The sequence below is a fragment of the Typopeltis vanoorti genome, chromosome 7, assembly GCF_054136105.1.
Source record: "Typopeltis vanoorti isolate ZY-2024b chromosome 7, IOZ_Tvanoo_1.0, whole genome shotgun sequence".
NCBI classification, from domain to species: Eukaryota; Metazoa; Arthropoda; class Arachnida; order Uropygi; family Thelyphonidae; genus Typopeltis; species Typopeltis vanoorti.
The window spans coordinates 91441060-91467992 of record NC_143555.1 but is presented as its reverse complement, the minus strand read 5'-3'; the positions used below and the strand labels follow the sequence as shown (position 1 = coordinate 91467992).

General features: G+C 37.7%; 1 protein-coding gene across 2 annotated transcripts in view; it reads right to left on the bottom strand.

The window, feature by feature from the left end:
* Nucleotides 1-26933, bottom strand: part of LOC150104859 (uncharacterized) — an 83057-nt gene that overhangs the window by 20872 nt on the left and 35252 nt on the right. For both annotated transcript variants that reach the window (XM_090396016.1, XM_090396015.1), the window contains exons 2-3: nt 26240-26417; nt 6877-6919 (exon numbers count right to left, since the gene is read on the bottom strand). In XM_090396016.1, coding sequence (XP_090252142.1) covers nt 6877-6919; nt 26240-26395 — 199 coding nt within the window. In that variant the 5' untranslated portion in view covers nt 26396-26417. The remainder of the gene's footprint in view (nt 1-6876; nt 6920-26239; nt 26418-26933) is intronic.

Here is a 26933-nt window from a genome sequence, read left to right as displayed (position 1 = left end):
CGTCCACATGCATCGCATGCTATGCATGCCTGCTTCTGCCAGCCCTGACTATCATAGTGTATCCTTTACCTTTATCAAAAGTGGCTATAACATTGTTATAAAATATGAGCAAATTGTTAAAACATGACCTATCTTTGGTAAACCCATGCTGCTCCTTGCAGAGTATCACTTGTTTGTCTACCTATGCAAGTTCTTACCAACTTCTCTAAAATCTTCACTATTACACCAGTGATACTGATAGGTGAGTAGTTAGACACATCAGTTTTTGCACCACCCTTGTACAATGGAACTCCAATCCTATTTATTCTTTATATACTAGGGACACATTCAGATACTGTCTCTTTTAAGCCCTTTTTCAAAGATTTCATTCACTTCTGACATTTTTCCCATTCAGTAATCGATACATGGGACCAAAGATAGTACTCTCCTAAGTTGATCAATTAGATATTTCCCAAGAAAGCATAACATGATCACTGTCACCAACTGGTAGTAAACTAGCCATATTCTTAACAGAGACCCCTTCTGATGCTGCTTGAGAAAGTTGTCTCACAACAATTCAATAAATTCCTCTTCTTTCTTATCATGAGATTTCTCTTCTACCAATACTTGGAAAATTAAAGTCATCCATAATGATCACTCGTTTGGTATCCATAAGGCTAAATTGGCAATGCATTTCTTTGTCCCCTATTATTATTATTATTATTATTATTATTATTATTATTATTATTATTATTATTATTCAGGCCTCCATGGAGTCAAAAGACTCATTGCAAGAGATCCTTCCTGGGAAACACAAAGTCTATAAAGATTCATCATGGGAAGGTCCCTCCTAGGAAACACAAAGTCTATCATACCACTCCTTAAACTATTGACCATTCTCGCTCTCACCATATCAGGCAATGCATTCCACGGTTCAACCACCCTCCTTGCAAAGAAACCACTCCTCACCCTCTTGCTCACAGTATCCTTTCGTAACTTCCAGGAATGGCACTCCTTGTCATCACTCCTTCCTGCTGTTCAACCAAGCGAAGGAACTCCCCCAGTGTCAACCCTGTAACCACTTCTCAACAGTTTAAAAGTCTCAATCATATCACTTCTCCTTCTTCTATCCACCAAACTCTGCAGTCCACGTTTCCTCAGCCGATCCTCATAACTAACATTGTACAGTCAAGAAACCATCTTTGTTATCTGTCTTTGTACCCTTTCCACAGTTAATTTATCCCCTTCAAATCTTGGGGACCAAATCTGAGAACAATAGTCTAAGTGTCGTCTGATCAGGGTCTTATACAATGGAATGATAACTCTTTTATCTCTGCAGGTCAATGTCCCTCTCATTATTGCAGCAATCCTCTGTTACCTTCAACACCTTTGCAATATGTCCCCTGAATTTCAGGTTTCTATCAATCATCAACCCCAGATCTCTTGTCTCCCCTACCTTCTCCAGTAGCTCCTCCAATAGAGTATGCAGCATCCCACCGATGTGTCTGAAACCTGAAGACCTTACATTTTGCTACATGAAACTGATACCGCCATTCATTTTCCCATCTGTCTAAGTTATTCAAATCCTCTTGCAGGGCTACCACATCTACACTATTACTAATTACCCTTCCCAGCTTCACATCATCTGCAAACAACTGAATATCCCCCTGCAATCCACTGACAATGTCATTGATATAAAGGTTAAACAATATATGTCCCAGTACTGAGCCCTGTGGGCCTCCACTTGTAACCCTCTTTCTCCTTGAAACTATCCTACCTTACACAACTCTCTGATACCTATTAGACAGCCAATCCTGAATCCAGTTGACCAACCTGACATCCAAACCTATGTGCTGCAACTTAAATATCAGCTTATCATGTGACACCTTGTCAAATGCCTTCGCTAAATCCAAGAAAATAGCAATATATGCCTTTCCCTCATCTACTGCTCTTGTAACTTTATTATAAAAGGCTAGCATATTACTAAAACAAGAGCACCACCCCCTTCACAAATCCATGTTGACTCTCACAGATAACATTACCCTCATCTGCCCAATGCTGTATAAAATTATTAGTATTATAATTTATTATTATCATCTAAACACCTGTGAAAAGTCATAAGACTTATTGCAAGAGGCCTTCATTACCTATTATTTATTCAATAGCTATCAAAGTTCTTAACTCATTCACTAACGATGCACTCACAACTTCAGAGAATGGCAACTGGAGATGATTTTCAATCAAAGGTGAGTTAGCCAATCTCATACGGAGGTAGCAGGGTTTTTTCTCCTGGAAACTCCTGGCACCCTGTCAAATGCCTTCGCTAAATCCAAGAAAATAGCAATATATGCCTTTCCCTCATCTACTGCTCTTGTAACTTTATTATAAAAGACTGGAGTCAAAGACTCCGTATAAAAGGAGTATTTATTTATTATAAAATTATAAAACCCACATATTTATTATAAAAGAGCTTTGACTCCTCATGGAGTCAAGACCCAGATGAGTCTTTGACTCCATGAGGTCTTGGGTAATAATAATAAACTCGGGTTTTTCATCCCGCATACAGACAAATGAGCCCTTCAGAACATATGCAATTTACAGACAAAAAATACTAGTTGTGGTGGTGGTGGTGGTGGTGGAGATGGGCAGTAGATGGCATTGATGGAGATGATTCGTAGTAGAGGTTCAGTGTAGTGGTTGAGACAGTTGTAGGTGTCCTCCCGCGATGAGTCTTCGGACTCCTTGGAGGTGTCAGGAATAATAATAATAATATTAATAATAATAATAATAATACTCCTGATTCTCTACCAATCAACAACATGCTGAGAAGCTGTTAATTACTTAATTAATTAGTGTATAGTGATACAATGCCCAAGAGGCTCATCCCATGAAATCAATATTAACCTTAATAAAGCTTAACAGTATAACTAACATCAAGAGTACACTCATTTTAGAAATTATGGACTTTACAACTATGTTATAAATAACTATTTTAATTTCTTGATGTTTTGACCTTCATATTAAAGTCATCATCTGGAGTATACACAAATATACAAGGACAAGCTGAGTTACACTTCACGCAGTATGCTACAGAGACAATGATTTAATCAACGGTTATTCTACTGGCATGACCTCTAGTGAAATTATAATATGTATATAAAAAAAATTAAAAAATTAATTAATTAATTTGGAACTACATCAAAGCTATATTCTATTTAAGAAAACATCAGAGAAACATTCTTTCATATAGATAGTTTACTTACAGTAACAATGATCCACATCTGACCCATACAAAACACAATGTAAGGACATTCAGTGTCAGTAACAATTTAAATTGTATCTACAATTACTTGGTTTAATGCTATGTGCCTGTCACAGTTATCATTGAGCTCTGATGATGGTGGGTAGAAAACCAGCAAAATATTAGTGAGTTTAATAAATGTATTTCTTCCCCTTGGTGTTTGTTATACCATTAAGCTTTATTATGGATAAAGGAACAACACCTGAGTCTTTCTTTAAATATTCAATATTAACCTATTCTTTTGGCCAGTTTGCCTGTTTTGAGGGATCAAAAAACTTGAGTTTTTGAGAGAAAACCCTCGATCTACATATGAGACCATTTAACTCATCATATGATTGAAAACGCCTGATAAAGATTCCTCACATGACATCATAGATGTGAGAAGCTATGAATATGTAAATATTATTATTATTATTATTATTATCCTAAGACCCCACAGTGTCAAAGACTCATCTAGGATGTCCCACACAGCTCATCATACGGTGCCTTAAACAAATTCTTTGCAGACACCATACTCTCAGGCAAGACATTCCAATCATTCATAATTCTGAATGCAAAAAAAAAAACTGCTTATCACTCCCTTGATGGCTGTGAGATTAGATTAAATATGCCAATTTAATGTAATCTGACAGCCATATTCACAACAAAATTCATTTCAGATTTTTATAGATTAAACAGAGGTATAATAGTTGTAGGGAGAGTTTTTTTTTTTTTTTTTTCAGTCTTTGAAAGAATATTACTTCAAAGTATATTATGCTTGAAATTATATTCTTCATTCATGTTTTACCCTACAAAAGTAAATGCATGTGAACATACTGCAGATATAAATCTTCATTTGTTTATTCTAATATTTACAGTTTACAATAATCAAGTAGCTAAGTCAAGTATTCTCTGTTTAACAGGCAGCTTAATCAACAGCAAAGAAAAAGTTTGCTTGTGACTTAGAGATACAGGAATATTCAAAATGATATGATACCAATGCATATGATATTATGCATTACTGTATGTGATTGAAAGTTTTTTCACTTGGTTATACTATAAATTAAAGATGTCAAGGAATTACTCTTCCTAACATCAACCTCAAATTTTATGCTATAAGATTCATGCTACATCTGAATTCAAACATTACAACCATTGCTATTATCTCTATATTTTCATCCCATTTCACTGCCATTGCCATACTCTCTGTGATTTCATCAGGCAAGCATTCCTCAGGCTCTACTCTGCACACCCCGAATCATTGAATCTCCATACATGATACTCTGAATAAATTCATTCATCCTTCTCTCACTGGCATCACTGTCATCTCTCTCTCTCTCTCTCTCCCACACACTTTCCTCTCCTTTCTCTCCATTTGTTGCTTCCGCACTCTCTCTCTTGACTCTCTCCAATTTCCTCTCTTCCTGTCTCTCCAAACTCTCACCTTCCTCTCTGATAACCCTCTCTCACACCTACTCTCATTCTTCTCACACTAGCCAATCTCTCCAATCTCCTAATATCTTCATTCACCCTCCTCAGCTAGGTTTTCATTCCTTCCATCTCCTTTCTCAACAGTTCTGTTTCTCTCTCTCTGCACACAATCATGTCCATCAAACCATCTCCCTCTGCTACACTCCCAAGGTCAAATCTATATGTACATCTTTATGTACATTATTGGAATCTGCAAACTGAATTTCCACCATTTCTGTAGCACTTGCTTTGCTGCTTCTAAATCCTGAGATTGAAATACTTGTCTCCCAGTGCTTCACACTGTCTTCATTTCATGCACACATACACATTCCAATCCCTCACCTGCCGCATTTTTAAACAATGGGATGTGTACATGCTGAATGCAAAGCAAGCTATGAAATCATCAACTACAAATAACATAGTCTTTAAATGGTGGTGGGCTAGCCAACAATCTGTTAGAATTTCAGTAGCACAAACTAAAAAACTAGTATTGGTAATGAAATAAACACAATAACATCCTTCCTCACTACTAATAGTTATCTTTTTTTTTAACAGCTCACATCTATGTCTTCACATGCTAGCATCACCTATATGCTTCTCCTTCATCTATTCATAAGGCTATGAAAATTACATTCCTTCAATTTGTCTTCATATTCCACATTTCACAGAACCAGTACTAATTTAGTGTACCCTCTCTGGAACCTCTCTGCACAATAGTCTATGTGCAGTATAATCAAGGCCTTATACACAAGAATCACAACCAATTTGCTTCTGCATTTGAAGGTCCTCCTCATCATTGCCATAATCCATTGTAATATTCTCATAATTTTAGCAATATGACCTGATATCTACCCAACAGCCAATCACCTATCAAACTCCAAGTCTCTACCATCATCACCAGAATTCTCATCTCTTCCATCTCCTTCAAAATCTCCCTATTAACTGTATACACTTCATTCCATCCTTGCCTACCAAATTTCAAGATCTTACACTCTGCAACTTTAAACTGATAGCTTGACTCTCTTGCCCACTCACACAATCTATTGAAATCCTCCTGCATAGTCACATCTGCTCTGCTCTGCTCATCATAGTTCTCCCCAAATGGGCATAATCTGAAAACAGTTGCATAGCTCCAGTTAAGCCTGTCCAATTTCATTAACATACAAATTAAACAATAATAGCTCTAAAACAGACCTCTACAGCACTCTGCTAGTGACCCTTCTCTTTTGGAATACCCCCCCCCCCATACACAATCTGCTGATATCTACCTGACAGCCAATCACTTATCCAACTCATTAGTCTCTTATCCAATCTCATCTGTTTAGCTGACAATTTAGCTGACTCTCTGTCAGGTGGCAGTCTATTAAAGGCCTTTACCACTGCATATGTATCTCCCTGATCCAGTAAATTTGTCCCTATTATAGTACATAAGCAGAGTACAAAAATATGATCTCCCTTTAACAAATCCATGTTAATCACAGAGAATACTGCTATTATCAACCCAATCCTGAAGCCCTCATCAACATCTAACACCTAAACCAGAAACCTAGACATGCAGAATGGCTTATAATTTGTACACTCACTCTTACCCTTTGTGAAGTTGAATAATTTCACCTTCTTTCCACTACTTTGGGACTTTCCCTGTTGCAAGACACATGCTAAACAGGGGTGCCAAGGGTGTTGTTAATGCTCTGGAGTATTCCTTCAAGGCATGCAGTGATATAGTGTTTAGTCCTACTGCCTTATTAACATCAGTTTACTTAATCCCTCATATACCTTCATTCAAAATCTTATAATCTACATCACAAGTTAGATACATGTTAAATACATTCATTGTGAACTAGATTGTACAGTCTGACAATGAATGCAACAGATCATGACTAGATATAATAATATTCATGTTTTTTTGGGGTTTTTTTTTAATAGTAAATTTAAATAAACATACATTCTAAAACTGGAAGCTACAACTTGAATTGCCACACACACAGAGGACAAATTCTTTTAAAAGCTAAGTAGAATGAAATTGCAGTTCTTCATTCACATATTTATTATTCACTCCAGATTGGAGAGCATACTTTACAAGTCCTTGAAATACATAGCATAAGCAGTTCTAACTATTCAGAACAATTTTCTAGTTAACATCTTACCTGCAGTTTCTAAATCTTCAAATCTCTCAAACTTTATCCAATCCTTCAAAAATAAAACAAAATAAATCTTCAGATTTTATAAGAGTTAATACAGAATTAATATCTTAAAAAAAATGAGATCACTATCTAATTTGTATGATGACAAATTAAAAGTGACAAGTATATATTTTGAATATCATAATTAAAAATGATATGACATGGATAGGCCTTCCAGAGCTCGGTCAGTTTTGATGATGTCCTCTGGTTGGAAATAGTCTGGTTTAAATCCAGGATGTAAGGAACCTTTATCAGGGCTTTTCAACTGAAGGTTGGAAAGTGTTAGCCAACCTCATATGGAGGTTGAGGGGTTTTCCTCCTGGAAATTTGTGTTTTTCATCCTGCAAAAGAGAGCAAGAAAGTGAAGACTGTAAATCTCCTGTGATGCTATGATAGAGGCAAACTGAGGAGGAGAGCACTGATAGCTAGTGAATCAATATGTAGGTTATGCAGGAGGAATGAAGTAGAATTTGTGGTCTGTGGTCTGTGTTTGATGGAAAGAAGGATTTGTATAATAATGATGAACTACATTTAAAAGGTTTTGGTGTTAGGTGTTTAGAGAGAGTGAGAAAGAGAGAGAGAGAGAGAGAGAGAGAGAACTTTGTTCAGCAAGTTTTTTTCCTGAAGCACAAATTCAAGAAAACTTGCAGTTATAGTGGAAGCAGGTGAGTTTGTGTGAAGGCTCCATAAGGCGAGTGAGTGTAAGAATGATCAAGTGTGGAATCTAGTCTCTCAAGCAAAAATAATGAATAGGGTCATCAATTCAGGAAGTAAAAGTGGGTAGAGGCCTAAAGATATAATGCAGTTTCTATACTAATGCCAAAAGTATCAGGAACAAGAGAGAGGGAGGAGTTTTCAGCATTGGTTAGTGCAACCTTGCAAAAAAGTTATTGGCATTAGTCAGATAGGCAGATGATGATGTAGTTACAGGGAGAGAATGTGAAGAGTTTAGTATTTTCAGGAAAGATAAAGAAAATAGGATGGGGGAGGGGTACTGCTTTTATTTATTTATTCGTGTGGGGTCCCCCCCGATCCTTGATTGTCCCTTAGGACTAGTTGAGCCCTCCTAATGAGGGATTAAGTATGTATTTTTGACTGTAGCAGCGTATGTTCATGGGGCTGGTTTGCCTGTTCTGAGGGACGAAAAACCTGAGTTTCTGGGTGAAAAAACCCTCTATCTCTGTATGAAACTGGCTAACTCATGTTTAATCGAAAGAGACCAGATAAAGGTTCCTCATGTCATGGCTGGGAATCAAACCCTGGTCTTTCCGACCAAAGGGCTTAGTCTATACTGACTGAGCTACAGAGGCACAGGGGTACTGCTGATGATAACAGATGATTTGCAGCCAAAAAGAATAGGAGATAGGCACGAAGATGGCTGTTCATTTGAAGCAGTCTGTTGTGAGATCAAGGCCAGTAAGACAAAATATACAGTTGGTTGTTGCTATAGGCAAGGAAGTTCCATGGATGATCTGGAAGACATGCATCGGCAAATTAGTACAATGAGCATAGGTCAAGTTATTATTATAGAGGACTTCAACTATGGAAATATAGACTGAAAGGAAGAAAGATCACACGGCAGGAAGGAAATGGAATTTATACACCTACTCAGAGATAATTACCGTATTTGCTGACGTATAAGATGCACCAGCCTATAACATTTTTTAGGAAAAAAACTTTATCACTGAATATTATAATGAATTTACAGTATTTCAAATATAAAGTAATAAGTACGTCTACTTTCAACAAATACCAAATCTAACTAGGAAAGAGTCCCATCTTTTAATCTTCTTCGTCAAAACCCAGAAATTCATCTCCAGAGCTAAATGAAGAGATGCTTGAAACCACTTCTAAATCAGAATCTGAGTTCTCACACAACAAATTGTCCTCTGTACCATCTAGTGCATTACTATTGCCACACTTCTTAAATGATTTAACCACTGTCTCAGTTTTCACAGCATCCCATGAAGCTTTGACCCACTCACAAACTTGCAAAATGCTAGGCCTCTTCCTTCTTCCTGATGGCATGACCTCAAAATCTGAAGACTGCATCCAGCTGTTCCACTTCTCCTTCATAAATCCCTTAAATGGTTTATTAATAAAGACATCTAAAGGTTGAAGCTGATTAGTTATACCTCCTGGAATTACAGCTAACTGAGTTTTTAACATCTTCTGTTCTGTGAGAACGAAACTGATCCCATACTAACAGGGCAGGCTTCTTCAATTGTCCTACAGGGCACCTAGACCAAATTTTATCTATCCATAACTTCATTCCTCCTCCATCCATCCAGCCTTTTGCATGAACATGTACAAACACTCCTTTAAGCAGTTTTTTCTTTGGGTAGCATCTTCCTTCTAAAAATCAATAGTGGCGGCAATTTTGTCCCATCAGCACAGCAGAATAAAACAACTGTGTAGTGAGTTTTTTTTGTGCCCAGAAGTTTTTTTAACAGTAACACTTTTTGTGCCCTTGGAATCTACAATTTTGTTTTAGGGTACATCAAGAGTCAGCGGAACCTTGTCCATGTTTCCTATTTGTGCAAGTTCAAAATTTTCTCGTTTCCTTGCGTTAATGACGAATCGATGAAATTCAATTTGTAGACACTGAAAGTCCCGCTTTTCTGTGGCCTAAAATCCAAGTATTCAGTTCTGCCTCAAGTTCTGGCCATTTTGCAGTTCCACTTCGTAGGTTATGTTTATTGCGAGTAGCTTTTTTAGATCCTCTTCCTGATTCCGCCACGTTCTTATCATTTTCTCAGTTGGGGGTAACCCGAAATGCCAAGAAAGGTAACCCGAAATGCCTCTCTGCAGTCCTGTTTCCATGTTCTTTAGCATACACAATCACACGTAGCTTGAATGCAATATTGTAGCAATGCCGACATTTTTCAGCCATAATTTGCCAAGAAATTTAGAGAAAATTTAACGGCAGAAATTTATCAACGTTCACAACAACCGTGACAACAATTGGAAAGTTTAAACGAACAGGAACACAGCTGTGATCGTCTATGACAGTGCATGGGCATCCACCGAACTCTACGTAACTGGAATGCTCTCGCACATCAGAAGGAAGCAGGAAAGAAATTGCGTAACTCGGAACAGAGAAAATTTCCAGAAATGGAAGTAATAAAAAACTGTATATTGGCATATAAGATGCGCCCTGTTTTTCAGACCTATTTTCAACAAAAAAAGTGCATCTTATATGCCATCAAATATGGTACTTGAGACAGCAAGTGATAGAGGGGACTAGGGAGTGAGAGTATTGGATCTGGTCACAGGATCAGAAGAGCTATCCATAACCAAGGTGGCCACATTGCATCAGATTGGCAAAAGTGACCATGACCATGAAATCTTAACTTGGGAGGTTGTAAAACATGAGGTATATTCTGTCAAGAAGGGGTATATGCAGAACTACAAAGCAGGTGATTAATACAAGCTCAGGAGGAAGCTTAAATCTGTGCCATGCCATAAAACACTGTAAGGGAAGAATGTTAATAGTGCATGGGAGATAGTTAGTTGTCATCTAGAGAAAGCGATATTAAATTGTATACCTAAGATAAGGAGAGTTAATCAGGTACGAGTTAGATGGATGAGTAATATCATTAAGTGCAAGCTACTACAGAAGAAGAAAATGCTGTGGAGAGTATATAAGGAGAAAGGTGATCAGCAAACTCAAAAACAGTATAAGGCTCAGGAAAGAAAGGTAACCAGCATGATAAGAAATGCAAAATCAGATTACAAAAAGATTTTCCTTGGCTTGCTTGGCTAGCCAAGCAAGCCAAGGAAAATCCCAACGAGTTTTTTGTTATATGGCAAGTAAGAGGAGGAATGACAATGGAAGATTAATCTTAAAGAGTAATGATGGTCACGAGGTGACAGAAGGAGAGAAAATAGTTGAGTTACTGGGTGACCACTTTGCAAGGGTATATTATCCAAGTGAGGTTACTGCTTTAACATATGTGACAGACACTAATGTGGGAAAAGAGGTGGATGAATTGGAGGTTCTTAGAATATTGCAGAATCTCACTGCAAATACAGCTGTGGAGTTAAATAAGATATCAGCTCAGGTTTTGCGAGAATTATTATTATTATTATGGGCAGCTCCAAGGAGTCCTTATACTCATCGAGGGAGGCCCAACATCATGTCAAGAACAACTATTTAACATTCACACAGTATCTATCATACTACACCTTGAACTCATTTACAGTCATGGTACCCACAACAGACTCTGGCAGCTTATTCCACTCATTTACCACTCTCCAAGAAAAAACCTAGCTCTAACACCCTTGCTAACCAAACTCTAACCAAGCTTCCATGGATGGCCCCCTAGTCCTCCCACTACCAGTCCTATTCTTTAAAATATCTTCTGAATTAATCTTATAGAAACCCTTCAGTAATTTGAATGTCTCAATCATATCACCCCCTTTTCCGCTTATCAACCAATTTCTGCAGCCCACAAATCTTCAACCTGTTCTCATAAGGTTCATTCCATAGTCCTGCTATTATCTTGGTCACTCGTCTCTGGATCCTCTCCACCTCCTCCCCCATCGAGAAGAAACCCTGGCACCCATATCTGGGCACAGTAGTCTAGATGGGCTCTTATCAAGGCTCGATACAGAGGAACAATAACCTGTTTGTCTCTGCTCGTTGAAGTGTTTTTCAGCAATCAAGTGATTTGATGAGTTGATTTTGCCACTTTTGCGATGTGTCTACTAAACCTCAACTCCCTATCCACCAAAACTCCCAAATCCCTGGCCTCATCAATCTCCTGGAGTACAGTTCCACCAATGTGATATACTGTTGCTAATCTTTTCATCCCAAAATGCAAAACCTTACATTTTTCCACATTAAATTGACATCCTTTCTCCTTAGCCCAGTCCTCCAAACTATCCAAATCATCCTGCAAAATTTTGACATCCTGAGCATTCACTATTGCTCTACCTAACTTTGCATCATCCGCAAACAGACACAGTTCCTCTCAGATCCTTTCCTATATCGTTAATGAACAAATTGAGAAGTAGTGGTCCAAGAACAGAAGCCTGCGGCACACCGCTAGTCACAGGCTGTCTTTTGGACTCTACTCCTGAATAAACCACTCTCTGATATCTCTCCATCAACCACCCTCCTATCCATCTCACCAACCCTATATCCATCCCCATATGCTGCAGTTTACTGATTAGAATTCCATGTGGTATCCTATCAAAGGCTTTAGCAAGGTCCAGTAAAATCACTGTAAACCTGTTACCCTTATCCAGTTCAGCCATCACTGTTTTATAGAATGTGAGCAAGTTACTGAGGCATGATCTGCCCTTCACAAAACCATGCTGTCCCCCATACAGTATCCCATTTTCATCTAATCTTGTATTTTCCTCTTGACTATTTTCTCCAAGACGCTGACAACAATTCCTAATATGCTGATCGGCCAGTAATTTTCAACAGCAGTCTTGGAACCTCCTTTATGCAGTGGAACTATATTCCCATATTTCCACCCCGTTGGGACTAACCCAGACCCGAGACTCAAATTAAACAAAATGGTCAAAGGCACTGACAATTCTTTAGCCGCTTCTCCTATGACACGAGCTGGCATACCATCCAATCCCGCAGATGAATTGACATTGAGATTTTGTAATAGACTATTCACCTCCACTTCATTCACCACAATTCCCGTATAAGTTGTTGGTTCTTCCATCTCTGCAATGTCACCACCTGGATGATATACTCTTGCAAAGTACTCACTCAGTAATTCCACTATATCAACTGATTCGGTTACCTCTCTACCATCGGCATTCTTTAAAATCAATCTGCCATATACATTTTATCTTTTACTTGCAACATATCGAAAAAACTGTTTCAGATTCTCTTTAGCCTGAATGGCTAATGTTCTTTCATAATCCGCTTTTGCTTTTCTTACCACACTTGTTACCCTTCTGGCCTGGGCTTTATACCATTCATGTGCCTGGGTCACCTTTCTCCTTAACTTCTCTCCACAGTTGTTTCTTTTTTTTCCAGCTCAAGCTTAATGGTATTATTCATCCATTTAATCCCTACTTGATTTATTATTCAGACTCTAGGTATACAGTCAGCCATTGCCTCCTGCAAACACTTCTTAACCGCCTCCCATGCACTATCAACATCCAGACCTTGCAGTTTTACATTCCATGGCACTGAACCAATCAAACTCCTAAGCTTGTCATACTTACCAGCCCGATAATTTCACATGTGCCCTGTCTTAATTGTAAATTCCACACCTTTAGCCACCTCCCAAGTCAAGACCCTATGATCACTCTCACCAATCGGTGGCAATGTGGTCGTATTCGTTAAAGCTAAATCCTCAGATGCAATTACTAGGTCAAGCACTCTCTGACCCCTAGTATTTTCCGTTACATGCTGTCGCAGATAGCTATCCCTTAATAACCGCATAAAATCCAAATCCAAAACCTGGCCCTAGGAATTTTGCCGCCCCGTACAATAGCATATTTTGCTGCCCCTTTCCCTAAAAGAACTCTTTTAATGACGTCTTAAAAGCCACGATGTTAAGCTAGGCTTCAACATGTCTAATCATAAATTCTAAATAGTAACATTAGCTAATGAAAATTCTTAAGTTAATGAAAAATTATCATAAACTATATTTCTTCACAGAAAGAGAGAGATAATTAACCCTTTAACGGTGGAATTTTGTTCTGAAAATGTGCATCTGCATGGATAATTAAAATCAATTGCTACTAATATCGACATTACTGGGATGAGAAGTACTTGGCAAGTACTACTTGCCATGAGCTCAGAAATTTTGTTTTTGGTCCTTTTGCTTATTTTCTCTTGTACTACATTAGCTGTTTCAGTTTTGCTTTTAGATATTTATGCTTTGTTTCTGACTATCGAGTTCTTTTCCGATTTTCGTTTGCGATGTTCTGTGCCTGATAGTTTTTTTTTTTTAATCAAAGGATCTCTTCAGTATGAATTAAAAAAATTTATACTGAATTTTATCAGACATATTGGAATGTTAAAATTATTTTCAAAGCCAAATCCTAATAACTGTATCAAAAAATATTATTAACAATCACTGCACAACTGTATTATCAAAATACATAAATACAGTCTGTATTTATGTGTTTTGATTCTTATTTCTTTAACTGGTTTACTCTTAACCAATTATCTCATTATGATTGTTTGGTCTCATTGGTTAAATGAGATTTATCCTCAGTCAAGGTCAACTCATGGCCAACAATGCAATCGGAAATAAATGCAAAATAGGTGTTCTACTATAGTCAACAGTGTGATATTAAACGCAACATAATACTACATTATTATGATTATGATTTTTTTAAAAAAAAATTATGCAGTACAATGAAGTTTTATTATATAAAAATTTAACTAACGACTTCCTGAAGTCTGGTTTCAACAGAGAAGGAATAAATGACTTTTTTTATGATTTATTTTTCGTATTTTAGGCCGATTTTGCCGCTCCCAAAAGCTTGTCACCCTGTGCAAATGCACGTGTTGCACCGTCAGTAGAGCCAGCCCTGCATGTGTCCTCTCCTCCCTCCAATCAATGCTACCATAGTTGAAATCTCCTATAATAATTACCCTCCTTCCACTCATTTCTTCTATTTGCTTATGCATACTATCTCCACCCTCTTTTTCATCACCTGGTCTATAGCAGCACCCAATTGTATATTTTATTCTGCTAGCCTCAATCTCACACCAAATGGCCTCAAATGTGCTCTTTTCTCTATCCTGCAATTCAACTTCTATTCTCCTTGGCTGCAGCTCATCAGCTATCATCAATAATACTCCTCCCCCCATTTTATTCTTGCTTTCATTCCTGAACACACTATACCCTTCACATTCAATCCCACTAGCTATATCATCTTCAGTCAGCCATGTTTCACTAATGCCACTAACCTGTGGTCTGGAAGTGCCAAACTTTTTGGCCTTGGTTGGCCAAAAATTTTTCCTTCTTGTTCCTAATACTCCTAGCATTAGTATACATGAATTGCAGACCCCCGTTAGCCCAATCCCTACCTTGATGCCTTATACTAACTATCCCATTCTGATTTGTTGTCCTTCTTATTCGCCAGGCATATTATACTTATTCATGCACTCAACTGCCTCCCTAAGGTCTGCATATCTACTCCCCCCCACCTTAATAAATCTAGTTTTCTGATTCTGCACATCCACTTCATTCAACAACACTTTTTCAACTCTCCTTACACTGAATCCATTCAAATGAAAACCATCCATCTTATATAGATCCTTTTGCTCATCGAACTCACTCCACACATCCACAAATTCCACACCACTCATCCTGCATAATCCACACATAAAGTCATTTGCAATTATAACCCTCCTTCTAAACTCTTCACTGTCATACCGTGGCAAAAGACTAATCATCCTAACTCTCTCACTCTTCTCTTTTGATACCTCAAACAATTCCTTCAGGTCCTCTATCATTTCCATTTTATCTCCTTTCAAATCATTCATACCTGCCACCACTATCATTTCTTTCACCCTTTGCTTTTGCTCCCTAATAGACTCACATACATCCTTAATGGTCACACCAGGTTGGTATGATTTTGTCAAATTCTCTACTATCACACCTCATACCAACAAATCGCCATACAGCACTCACTCGTTCATTTTGTTTACATTCACAATCATACTCTTATTTTTCCTATCATACTTTTTATTATTGGCTGGTGCACTCAGTAGACATTTGTGCATATACTCCAGCTGCCACTTTAACCTATATATCGCTCCGCTCAACCGCGTGATCTCACTCATTGCATCTATCTCATCTTTTTTTTATTATCTGTTAAACCATTAATTTGCTCTGTATTAATACCTTCATTCTCACTTTCTATGCTGCCCTCACAGCTCTCTGGTACAACCTCGCAATTTCCTGTCATATCACTATTTTCTACATTTCGAAATTTGACAAAAATATCACACTCACGACCTGAAACACACTTTAATTCCTCATTTTCCTTGCATTTTCTGCACATATTCACTCTACTATCATCATCTAACCATACTCCAACCACTCTCTGCAAGGCATACATTTTGCAGATAGTACATTGAATAATATCCTTTATGTTACAGGAATGTGCAAGAGAACTGGATATCAGTCTAAGCTCTTTAAGTCTCAGCTCTGGTAGAGTTCCAAAGGAGTGGAAAGAGGGCAAAATAATTTCCTTGCATAAGAGAGGTTCTAAGACCTCAGTAGCAAATTATAGACCAATCAGTATCTTAGGCATGGTAGTAAAAGTACTGGAAATATTGTTCAAAAAGATAATTCAAGAATGGGTGGGAAAGAATATGATACTGTATTATGGGCAACATGGCTTTGTGAAGATGTTGGTCATGCCTTAGTAGTTTACTAACTTTTTATAATAGAGTAACAGTTGAGTTGGATAAAAGAAATGGCTACATGATGATTCTACTGAATTTCACAAAGACATTCAACAGAATAACACATGTAACTCTGTTCTGACTAAAAATAAGTCCATGAACTCCTTGAAGGTATCATGAAATAATAACAAATATCTTACCCTTCAATCATGAAATGCCATTTAATAAATAAAAAAATCCTTCTTTGCATTCCTTAAGATGTGATCTGCATCCAACCAGAGGTCACTTATTTCAACAATTTTTGTGAACAAACTCAAATTGATGAAATAATTTAGTTCCCCTTGTTTGTCATACTTCTAGTATTTGTATACAACATAACAGTTCAATTCTGAATCTATAACAAGTTTCATTCTCGTAGAGAGGCTTATACATTGGTTATGCATTACTAAATCACGTAAGGAATTGACAACGTAGATACAAATATAAATTAAATTACACTTTAATAAATATTTCTGATATTTCGGCAACATCACGTTGCCATCTTCAAAAGGAACTTACAAAAAAGGCACATGCACGTAGGCACTACAACACAGTAACTGAGAATGGAGTGATGAAGCAATTGTTCTCCTAAAAGTCCTGATGGTGCCCTCTAGCTCTGTATAGCTCTGCATATAAAGCTCTGCAGGAAATGAAGAATAATAAAGAAATAGTTATCACCAAAGTGGATAAATGAAATGCAACTTAGCACTTAACCAAAAGGACTACACAGGTAAGCTTAATGATCTTCTATTAGATCGGGCTACTTACCTTCCTATCGAATACAATCCCACCAACTCACAAATCAGAAAACTTCACAGGCTTCTTAAGAATGTCACTTCTTGGAATCAATGCCATCCCATAGTGGATGGCATTGATTCCCCCACATACAAATTAGCTAAACATTTGGCCAAAGCACTCACACACTATACTGGCAACACACCATCACACATAAAAAAACTCAGCCTACTTCAAAGCCAGCATAGAAAAACTTACACTCCAACATACTGACATAATGGTCAGCTTTGACATCTCCTCCTTATTCACAAATGTTCCACTCAAGGAAACTTTAGAGCTAATCCAAGCTAAATTTTCTCCCGATATCTCAGCCCTATTTCAGTTCACAATGAACTCAGGCTATTTCGTTTGGCAGGGAAAATTCTACAAACAAATAGAGGGGACAGCCATGGGTTCACCACTTTCCCCACCCTTGGCCAATTTCTTTATGGAGACCTTTGAAGAAAAAGCCTTAGCCTCTGCCCCACAAAAACCAACCATATTGCTGCGCTATTGATGATTTGTTTGCTATTTGGCCACATGGCTCTGATACACTCCTCTCCTTCTTAACACACTTAAACAACCAACACCCCAGAATCCAGTTCACCTTAGAAAAAGAAGAAAAAAACATCTCCCTTTCCTAGACACTCTAATCACTCGCCAGCCTGATGGATCTTTGGTTTTCTCTGTTTACAGAAAACCCACCCATACAGGCAGATACATTCACCAACAATCTCCCCCCACTCACAATAATATGGAGTGGTGAAAACACTATACAACAGGGCTAAACTAATCTGTTCTAACAACATGGCCCTAAACACTGAACTAAATCACATCCTCAATACTTTCTCAGCCAATGACTACCCCCCCCTAAAAAAAATCCAAAAAATATTGAAACCTACAAACCCCCCCCCCTCCACAACAAGGATTACTCTAAATCCATCACCATTCCCTACATCCGAGGCACCTCAGAAAAAATTACCAAAATCTTAAAAAAACATGACTTGATCTCCTGTTACAGACCATACAGAAAATTGGCATCTCTTATCCACTCCATTAAAGACCAACCACTTCCCCTAGACCTACCTGGTGTATACCAGGTCCCTTGCAGCTGTAAACTGGCTTACTTTGGCCAAACAGGCAGGACAGCAAATATCAGAATTTCTGAACACAAGGACTACATCCATTTTCACAAGTACAGCCATTCTGGTCTTGCAAACCATGCTCTGGATACACAGCACAGAATATGGTGGAAGAAAGCTACAGTAATACACCGTAGCAAATACAAATTCGAAAGACTATTTATGGAATCAGCCTCAGCCCTAAGAAACTCTCCAAACCTCAACAAATTTGGTTGTATGAGACTGCCCCAAATTTGGGAGGCTTACATCAGTAGACCTTCAGCCCAACGGCCAAGAACACCTACTTAGTCTATCAGGACTTTTAGGAGAACAATAGCTTCATCACTTCATTCTCAGTTACTGTGTTGTAGTGACCACATGCACGTGCCTTTTTTGTAAGTTCCTTTTAAAGATGGCAACATGACGTTGCTGAAATATCAGAAATATTTATTAAAGTGTAATTTAATTTATATTCGTATCTACATTGTCAATTCCTTAAGTGATTTAGTAATAACAAGTTTCAGTAATACCACTTATTAGATGTGACTTCTTCATGTCTTTCTCTAGCCATTCCTCTCTCTCAGATATCCAATCCTGGAACTCTCTTAAACCAAAGAAAATCCTAGGGAATTTTTTAGCTATGTGGCCAGTAGGAGAAGAAATTATTGTGGGAGAATGACTTTGTGGGATAAAAATGAGAATAGACTGATGCAAAGGACATAGTGGAGTTGTTCAAGTAAGGTTTAGCGGTGCAAGAGGAGAATGTGTTCATACTGAATACTCTGGATGTCAGTAAAGCTGTGGGACTGGATGGTATTTCACCAAGGGTTTTTGAGAGAATGTACCAAAGAACTGACAGCTCCGCTGATGTGGCTTTTTGGTGAAAGTCTGGTTATGGGAAAGGTACTCAGGGAATGGAAGGAAGGTAAGATAGTGCCATTGCATAAGGGTGGTAGCAGACTGGAAGTGTCTAATTATAGTCCAGTTTGTGTTTCATCAGTAGTTGTTCAGATCTTGGAGAAATTAGTGAGGGACCATATACAGCGTTGGGCAGATGAGAGTAATGTTATCTGTGAGAGTCAACATGGATTTGTTGTGACAAGAGCAGTTGATGAGGGGAAAGGCATATACTGCCATTATTTTTTATTTTGCAAAGGCATTCGACAGGATGCCACATGATAAGCTGATATTTAAGTTGCAGCACATGGGTTTGGATGTCAGGTTAGTCAATTAGATTTAGGATTGGCTGTCTTATAGGTATCAGAGAGTTGTGTATGGTGGTGCAATATAAAGGAGGCAGAAGATTACAAGTGGGGTCCCACAGGGCTCAATAATGACATAAAGGTTAAACAATACCTGTATTGTTTAATCTTTATGTCATTGATATAAAGGTTAAATACCCCCCCTGCAATCCACTGACATTGTCAGTGGATTGCAGGGGGATATTCAGTTGTTTGCAGATGATGTGAAGCTGGGAATGGTTATTAGTAATAGTGCATATTTGTGTGCATCCCTGCAAGAGGATTTGAATAAACTAGACAGATAGGCAAATGAATGGGAGTATCAGTTTAATGCAACAAAATGTAAAGTCTTGAAGTTTGGGATACATCGATTGGAGGAGCTGTACTGGAGGAAGTAGGAGAGACAAGAGATCTGAGGAGTGATGATTGATGGAAACCTGAAATTCAGGGATTGCAAAAGGTAGTGAAGGTAACCCAGAGGATTGCTGCAATACTGAGAAGGATGCTGACCTGAAGAGATTAAAGAGTTGTCATTCCATTGTATAAAGCCCTGATCAGCCCACACTGTTCTCAAATTTGGTCCCCAGGATTTGAAGGGGATAAATTAACCATGGAAAGGATGTAGAAGCAGATAACAAACATATTATCACAATTGTACAATGTTAGTTATGAGGATCTGCTGAGGGAATGTGTGGACTGCAGAGTTTGGTAGATAGATTGAGACTTTTAAACTGTTGAGAAGTAATTACAGGGTTGACACTGGGGGAGTTCTTTCGCTTGGTGGAACAGTGGGAAGGAGCAATGACAAGGGGCCATCCCTGGAAGTTACGAAAGGAAGCTGTGAGCAAGAGGGGTGAGGAGGGGTTTCTTTGCATGGAGGGTGGTTGAACCGTGGAATGCATTGCCTGATAGAGTCGTGAGAGCAAGAACGGTTAATGAGTTCAAGGAGTGGTATGATAGACTTTGTGTTTCCTTGGAAGTACCTCCCATGATGAGTCTTTTGACTCCATGGAGGCCTGAATAATAATAATAATCCCACACTATCCCATTCCTTTTTTGTCTACTCACACATTCACTTCCTCTTTGGGCCTCGACTATTCTCAAGTTGTGTTTCCCTGTCTGTCCTGCACATTTGTTTTCTCTTTCTCCACACTCATCATGGGATGCTATTTAATAAATAAAAAAATTTTCATTCAAAACCAGGATGAAAGGTGGTTGAACCATGGAATGCATTGCCTGAAAGAGTGGTGAGAGCACGAATGGTCAATGAGTTCAAGGAGTAGTATAATAGACTTTGTGTTTTCTAGAAAGGACTCCCAAGATGAGTCTTTTGACTCCATGGAGACCTGTTATAATAATAATAATAATAATAATAATAATAATAATAATAATAATAATAAAACCACCATTTCAATCTCTCCTTCCTTACTCTTCCACATCACTTTTTTTTTACTTGTTCAGATCCATTCCCTGTACTTATTATGCTTCTTTCCATTTAGCACGCTCACCAAATGACACACAGAAAAGAAAAGAAGGAAAGATTTTTTATTTATTAAACGACATCCCATTATGAGTTTGCTCCATGGCTTCTGATGTCATCTCCCAATTTGCAATGGATATCTTGCATGCCTGTATGTTTCTTGAGATAACTGATAGTACAATCAACATAGACTAGCTAACAGCAATCTCAGGTAACTTCATAGCTCAAACAGATAGCAAGTGGTCAATGAGGTAACTTCTTGAGACAGGGGATTGTTGCAAGTTTCTGCAAATTGTGCAAACAGTCTTGTACTGACTGCACAAAGATGTGAACTTTTATTTAAATTTTTTTCTTAGAAGAGTTGGATAAAACTATGGAGATGGTGACTAAAAAACCAGTGACATGTCATATGAAAGTTTTAGGATTTTCATGTTACTCTCATAATCTTAGAGACAGATTAAGAAAAGGAGTGTGTATATATTATTCTTCAATTGTCCACATAGGATGAATACATTTATTACATAAATTGGACCAAAAGAAGAATAACTTGAGCAGCATGAATTTTTCAAGAATGATATGCTGGCAGGAATGTAATATGTATGCATGGGAGATGTTGAGGATGTTTATTTAGAAAGGTTGAATAAGAGAAGTGAATCAGTGAGTATGAGCATACAAGAAGTGTGACATGCTAATGGTCTATTAGGTATCTTTGAATCAGAGTAAGGAATATGAAGTAAGCAATATTGGACCGAGAGTGAAAGGGAATGTAGAGTGTAAGAATATGAGTAGTAGCAGGTAGTAAGGAAAATGAGAGGCTACAAGTGGTGTAGATACATTGGAGTATGATGGATGGCAAAAGAGCGAGTGTGAATGCCAGTAAGAAAGTAATTCAAGACTTAATAAAAGTGGAGTTGGTGAAGATAATAAGGCAAGAGATGAAGTGTATACAGAGTAAAATGAGGACAACTGTAGAAATATATGGAAGAGTGGAAAAGAATGAAATGAAAGATGACTATGTGAGAGAGAGTAACGAAATGGGCATGGTATGGAGATTTGATTATTAGAGGTGTTTTGAATGAGAAGGTGCACAAGGTTTGTTTTCTCTGGAGGAAGAATAAACAGAGAGACTGAGGTGTTGGATATAAAAAGAAAGAGTGAGCAAAAGAGTTGATAGTGGTAGCAGAAACAAATGATTTGGTTCAGAACAAAGAGAATGTGAGAATGGATGTTATGAGGTTGTTGAGAAGAGTAAAAGATACCAGTATGGTAGGGAAGGTAGACCATGTGCTTCCCTGGATTTGACAGAGATGAGCTGAGACAATAAGCAAAGATTATTATTATTATTATTGTGTGGGCACCTCCATGGAGTCCGAAAACTCATTTGCAGGAGACCCAAACTATCCATACAATCTATCATACTGCTCCTTGAACCCATTAAGAGATAAAGCAATAACAACTGACTCTGGCAACCCATTTCATTCCATTCATTCACATCTCTCCAAGCAAAAAATCTAGTCCTCACACTGCTACTAACACCTTTATTCAACTTTATTCAAGAGGGATGACCGCTTGTTCTGGCCTCTAGCCAAGTGCTGAAACATTTCCCCTGCTTCAATCCTATAAAAGTCTTTAAGTAACTTAAATGTTTTATCACATCCCCTCTTTTTTTTCTCCTATCAACCGGCTTCTACAATCCACACACACACACACCTTCAATCTATCCTCATAGGATGGTTTAAGCATTCCAGAACCACTCACCATCTTGGTCACCTACCACTGAATCTTTTCTGCCACTTTCTCCTCCCCTTGATTAACTATCACTCTACCAGGAGACCACACCTGAGGCACAGTAATCCAGATGTGGACATATCAAGGCATTATAAAGTGGAATAACAACTTCCTTATCTCTACTTGTTAGTGTGCTCTTTAATAACCAAGTAATTTTATGAGCTACTTCAGTAACCTTAGTAGTAGTAGTATTTGCTCTACATTCTAATTTTCAGTTTATCACCAACCCTAGATATCTAGCTTCATCTATTTCCTGGAGTACAGTTCCATCAATGTCATATACAGCTTGTAATCTATTTATCCCAAAATGTATAACTTTACATATCTCCACATTAAATTGACACCCACATTATCTTTTGCCCATACTGACACCGTATTTAAATTGTCCTGCAAGCTCTCCACATCACCTCAATTAACTATCACTCTACCTAATATCACATAATCAGCAAACAATTGAATATTTCCTTTCAGGTTATTTCCTATATTATTCATGTACAAATTAAAGAGTAGTGGTCCCAGCACTGAACCTTGCGGCACACCACTAGTCACCTGTTTTTGCCCAGGGATAAAAAACCCTGCTACCTCCATATGAGATAGGCTAACTAACAGTCAACTAAAAAGGCCATATAAAGATTCCTCTTGTTGTGACAAGAATTGAACTCGGGTCTTTTCCAATTGAAGGGCATAATGTCCCACTGTTCTTCCAACTGCACTAGGAGGCACAACAAAGTTAAACAATAACGATTCCAAATTAGATCCCTGCAGCATACCACTAGTGATTTTCCTATTTTGGGATACTACATCTCATACACAATCTGCCAATCACTTATCCATCTCATTAGTCTCTTATCCAATCTCATCTGTTCCAATTTAGCTGACTGTTTGTCGTGTGGCAGTCTATTAAAGGCCTTTGAAAAATCTGAGTATACCTCTGCATATGCATCTCTCTGATCCAGTAAATTTGTCACTGTAGTACATAAGGAGATTACTGAAACATTACTCCCTTTAATAAACTCATAGTGCTATCATAGAGAATACTGCCATTATCAACCCAATTCAGAATCCAAGCCCTCACCAACCTCTAACTTTAAACCAAACTTTAACCAAACCTAGACACACAGATTGGCCTACAATTTGTAGCATCAGTCTTATCTTTCCCCTTTGTAAAGAGGATAATTTTACTCTCCTTCCACTCCTTCGGGACCTGCTGCAAAAGATTCATTTTAAACCAGCATGTTTAACTCTCTAGGATTTTTGCTGTCCTTTAAGACACACAGTGATATATTGTCAAGTCATACTGCCTGTTAGCATCAAGTTGACTTAATTCCTCATATACCTCTGCCCATTCACTATCAGACCCTCCTCCACTATACCCTCTTTAATCAAGCTCCTCATGGTGTTGCATTCATGAGGATGAAATACCCAATTAAACTCCTAATTGAATACTTAAACTATATCCTCTGCAGCAGTTACCAATTTAACATTTTCATCCACTAACATCATCCTCCCAAAATTATTCTTTCTTCTACTTGACGCATTCTAGGATTTTTCTTGGCTAGATTGTTTAATTTCTGCTCATAATGCAATTTTTTTGCTGTCCTTACCAACTCAGTCACCTCCTAGTCTGATCTTTGTACTCATCATGTAACTGATTATTACTCTTCATCTTGCAATGCCTTCATAAAGCCTTCTTTTTCCAAATGCTTACTTAGTCTCTTCACTGATACATTTTACTCTTACCTTATTTACCTTTTTCACCTTTGGAATACACTCAGATATTGCTGCTGTAAAATATCTCTTGATCAGTGCCAAAACAGCATGTCTTTTTTCCAACTCTTCTTTCCATGCTATAGTGCTGAGTTGTCATCTAAGTTTTTCATGATCAATAGCTTTGTGATTCCACATATATTCTTTACTCACAGAAGTTCTCATAGGACTGGCTAAAATCTAGGTGATCACACTCAACAAATGGATAAAAATTAGACACTCTATTCGCAATCATCCTCTGATAATATGATTAGATCTAAAACTCTCAGTCCTCATGTGTGTCCTTCCATGACATATTGCTTAAGATAATTTTTCCTTAAGAATTCAAGAAATTCATTCTCCTTATTCCCTGATGTATCTCTTCATTTCGATCAATATTACCATAATTAAAATTATCCATAATGATCATCCTTCTCTTTCTCACTAAGCTAATTTGTCTATACAGTTCTTTGTCTCTATCTTCCTCATTCCAATTAAATATCTCATCCTAAATTGTTGTTTTTTATCTCATTCTACCTACCTCCACTTCATACCATACCACTTCAAGACCACTGCCATTATTTCCCCCCCTTGTATCTCAACCTTGTGTGGCATATTCCTCTGCTATCGGCATCTTTCCCTCTCTTCTTGACCTTCCTATACTCACACAAAACATCATGCTCTTCCATTTCCATTTCTGTCAGGCTGTCATTCTCATCCAACCAAGTTTCACTTATTTCAACTATTTTCTGGTAAATAAACTCAATCAATTGCACCTCCCTTATTTCTAATAAGGGAGATGCAATTGATTGAGTTTATGACATTCATAAACAAGCATAGCAATTCATTTCTTAATCTATATCCAGTCCTATCCATGCTGCTTTCAGCTGCAACTGCTCCACACTTGCTCCTCTTTGCTCACACTTTACCTCATCAGTCTCCCCTTTTTAACTATTCCCCATGCATCCCAGGTCATTCCATTTCTATGCTGACTATCCCACACATGCATTAATTACTGCTTCCAAAATCCACTCCCTTTACATTGAGTTGCCCTGACTACCATGACTTCTCATATCCCTGTTTCCAGATTGTATTCTCACAGAAATTGTCTCTGTAGACAGTTTCTCCAGACGATTCACACCAAATTCATTTAAATGCAACCCATCTCTTGTATAAGGCTTTGATCAAGCACACACATGGATTACTGTACACAAATCTGGTCATCCTCAGAAACAATTAGCTAAAGTGATTTCTGGTCCCTGTAATGTAGAATATGAAGAAATACTGAGGAAATAAAATTTGCATAATCCAGCTGATGCAGGAGGGGGGGGGGATGGGGAGACACAGGAGAGAACAAGAGGCCACCTCCAGAAGCTATATAAGGAGAGTGTATGCAGAGATGGATATATGTTTTTTGCATGGAAAGTGGTGGGCGATTAGAATGTGTTATCTGAGAACGTGGTGAGTGCAGAGACAATGAATTCATTTAAGGCATGATTCGATGAGTTATTTGTACAACAGTGATCTTTTGACTCTGATAATGATGATGAAAATAATAATAATAATAATAATAATAATGAAATTGAGGCACAGTATTTGTTCTTCACCAAAGAAAAACAAAACTTCAAACTACCTACGTATTATTCTTTTTGTGGATACAAACAACTGCAAGTATATCCAGTGAAATGTTAATATATCGGTAGAATGACAATGTAACTAAGTAATATATCATAAAAATAAAAATAAAAAAAGATGATTTTCAGAGTTCAGGATAAAAATTGAAACTGGTTACCTGAACAACATAAAACCAATTTCTTGATAACTTTGTGCAACTCTTTTCTCTATGGCTAACTTGAATGTGCCAGTTAAGATGTTGACTATACCGAACCATTTGGTCTTCTTTAAAACGAATTCCACATGATGTGCACTGTATTCCTTGGTAAAGCATGTTAATGATTTCCTGATGGTACCTGAAAATTATATTGAGAATAAATACAATGAACAAAAATAGGAACTAGGTTAGTTTGCATGCATAGAATTTCTCTATATTTAAGACTAGCAAGAAATAATATTATTATGATATTATAATAATCATAATAATAATAATAATGAAATTGAGGCACAGTATTTGTTCTTCACCAAAGAAAAACAAAACTTCAACAACACCGAGAATTTGACTGTAATGAATATGACCATGTTGCCACCTATTGGTGAGAGTGATCATAGGGTCTTGACCTGGGAGGTGGCTAAATGTGTGAAATTTTTGATTAACACAGGGTACATGTGGAATTACTGTGCTGGCAAGAATGACAAGCTTAGGAGATTGCTTGGTTTTCAGTGCCATGGCATGTAAAACTTCAAGGGCGTGGGAAGTGGTCAGGGAGCATTTGCAGGAGGGGTATGGCTGGCTGACTACCTAGAGTCTGAATAGTAAATCAAGTAGGGGTTAAATGGATGAATAACACCATTAAACTTGAGTTGCAGAA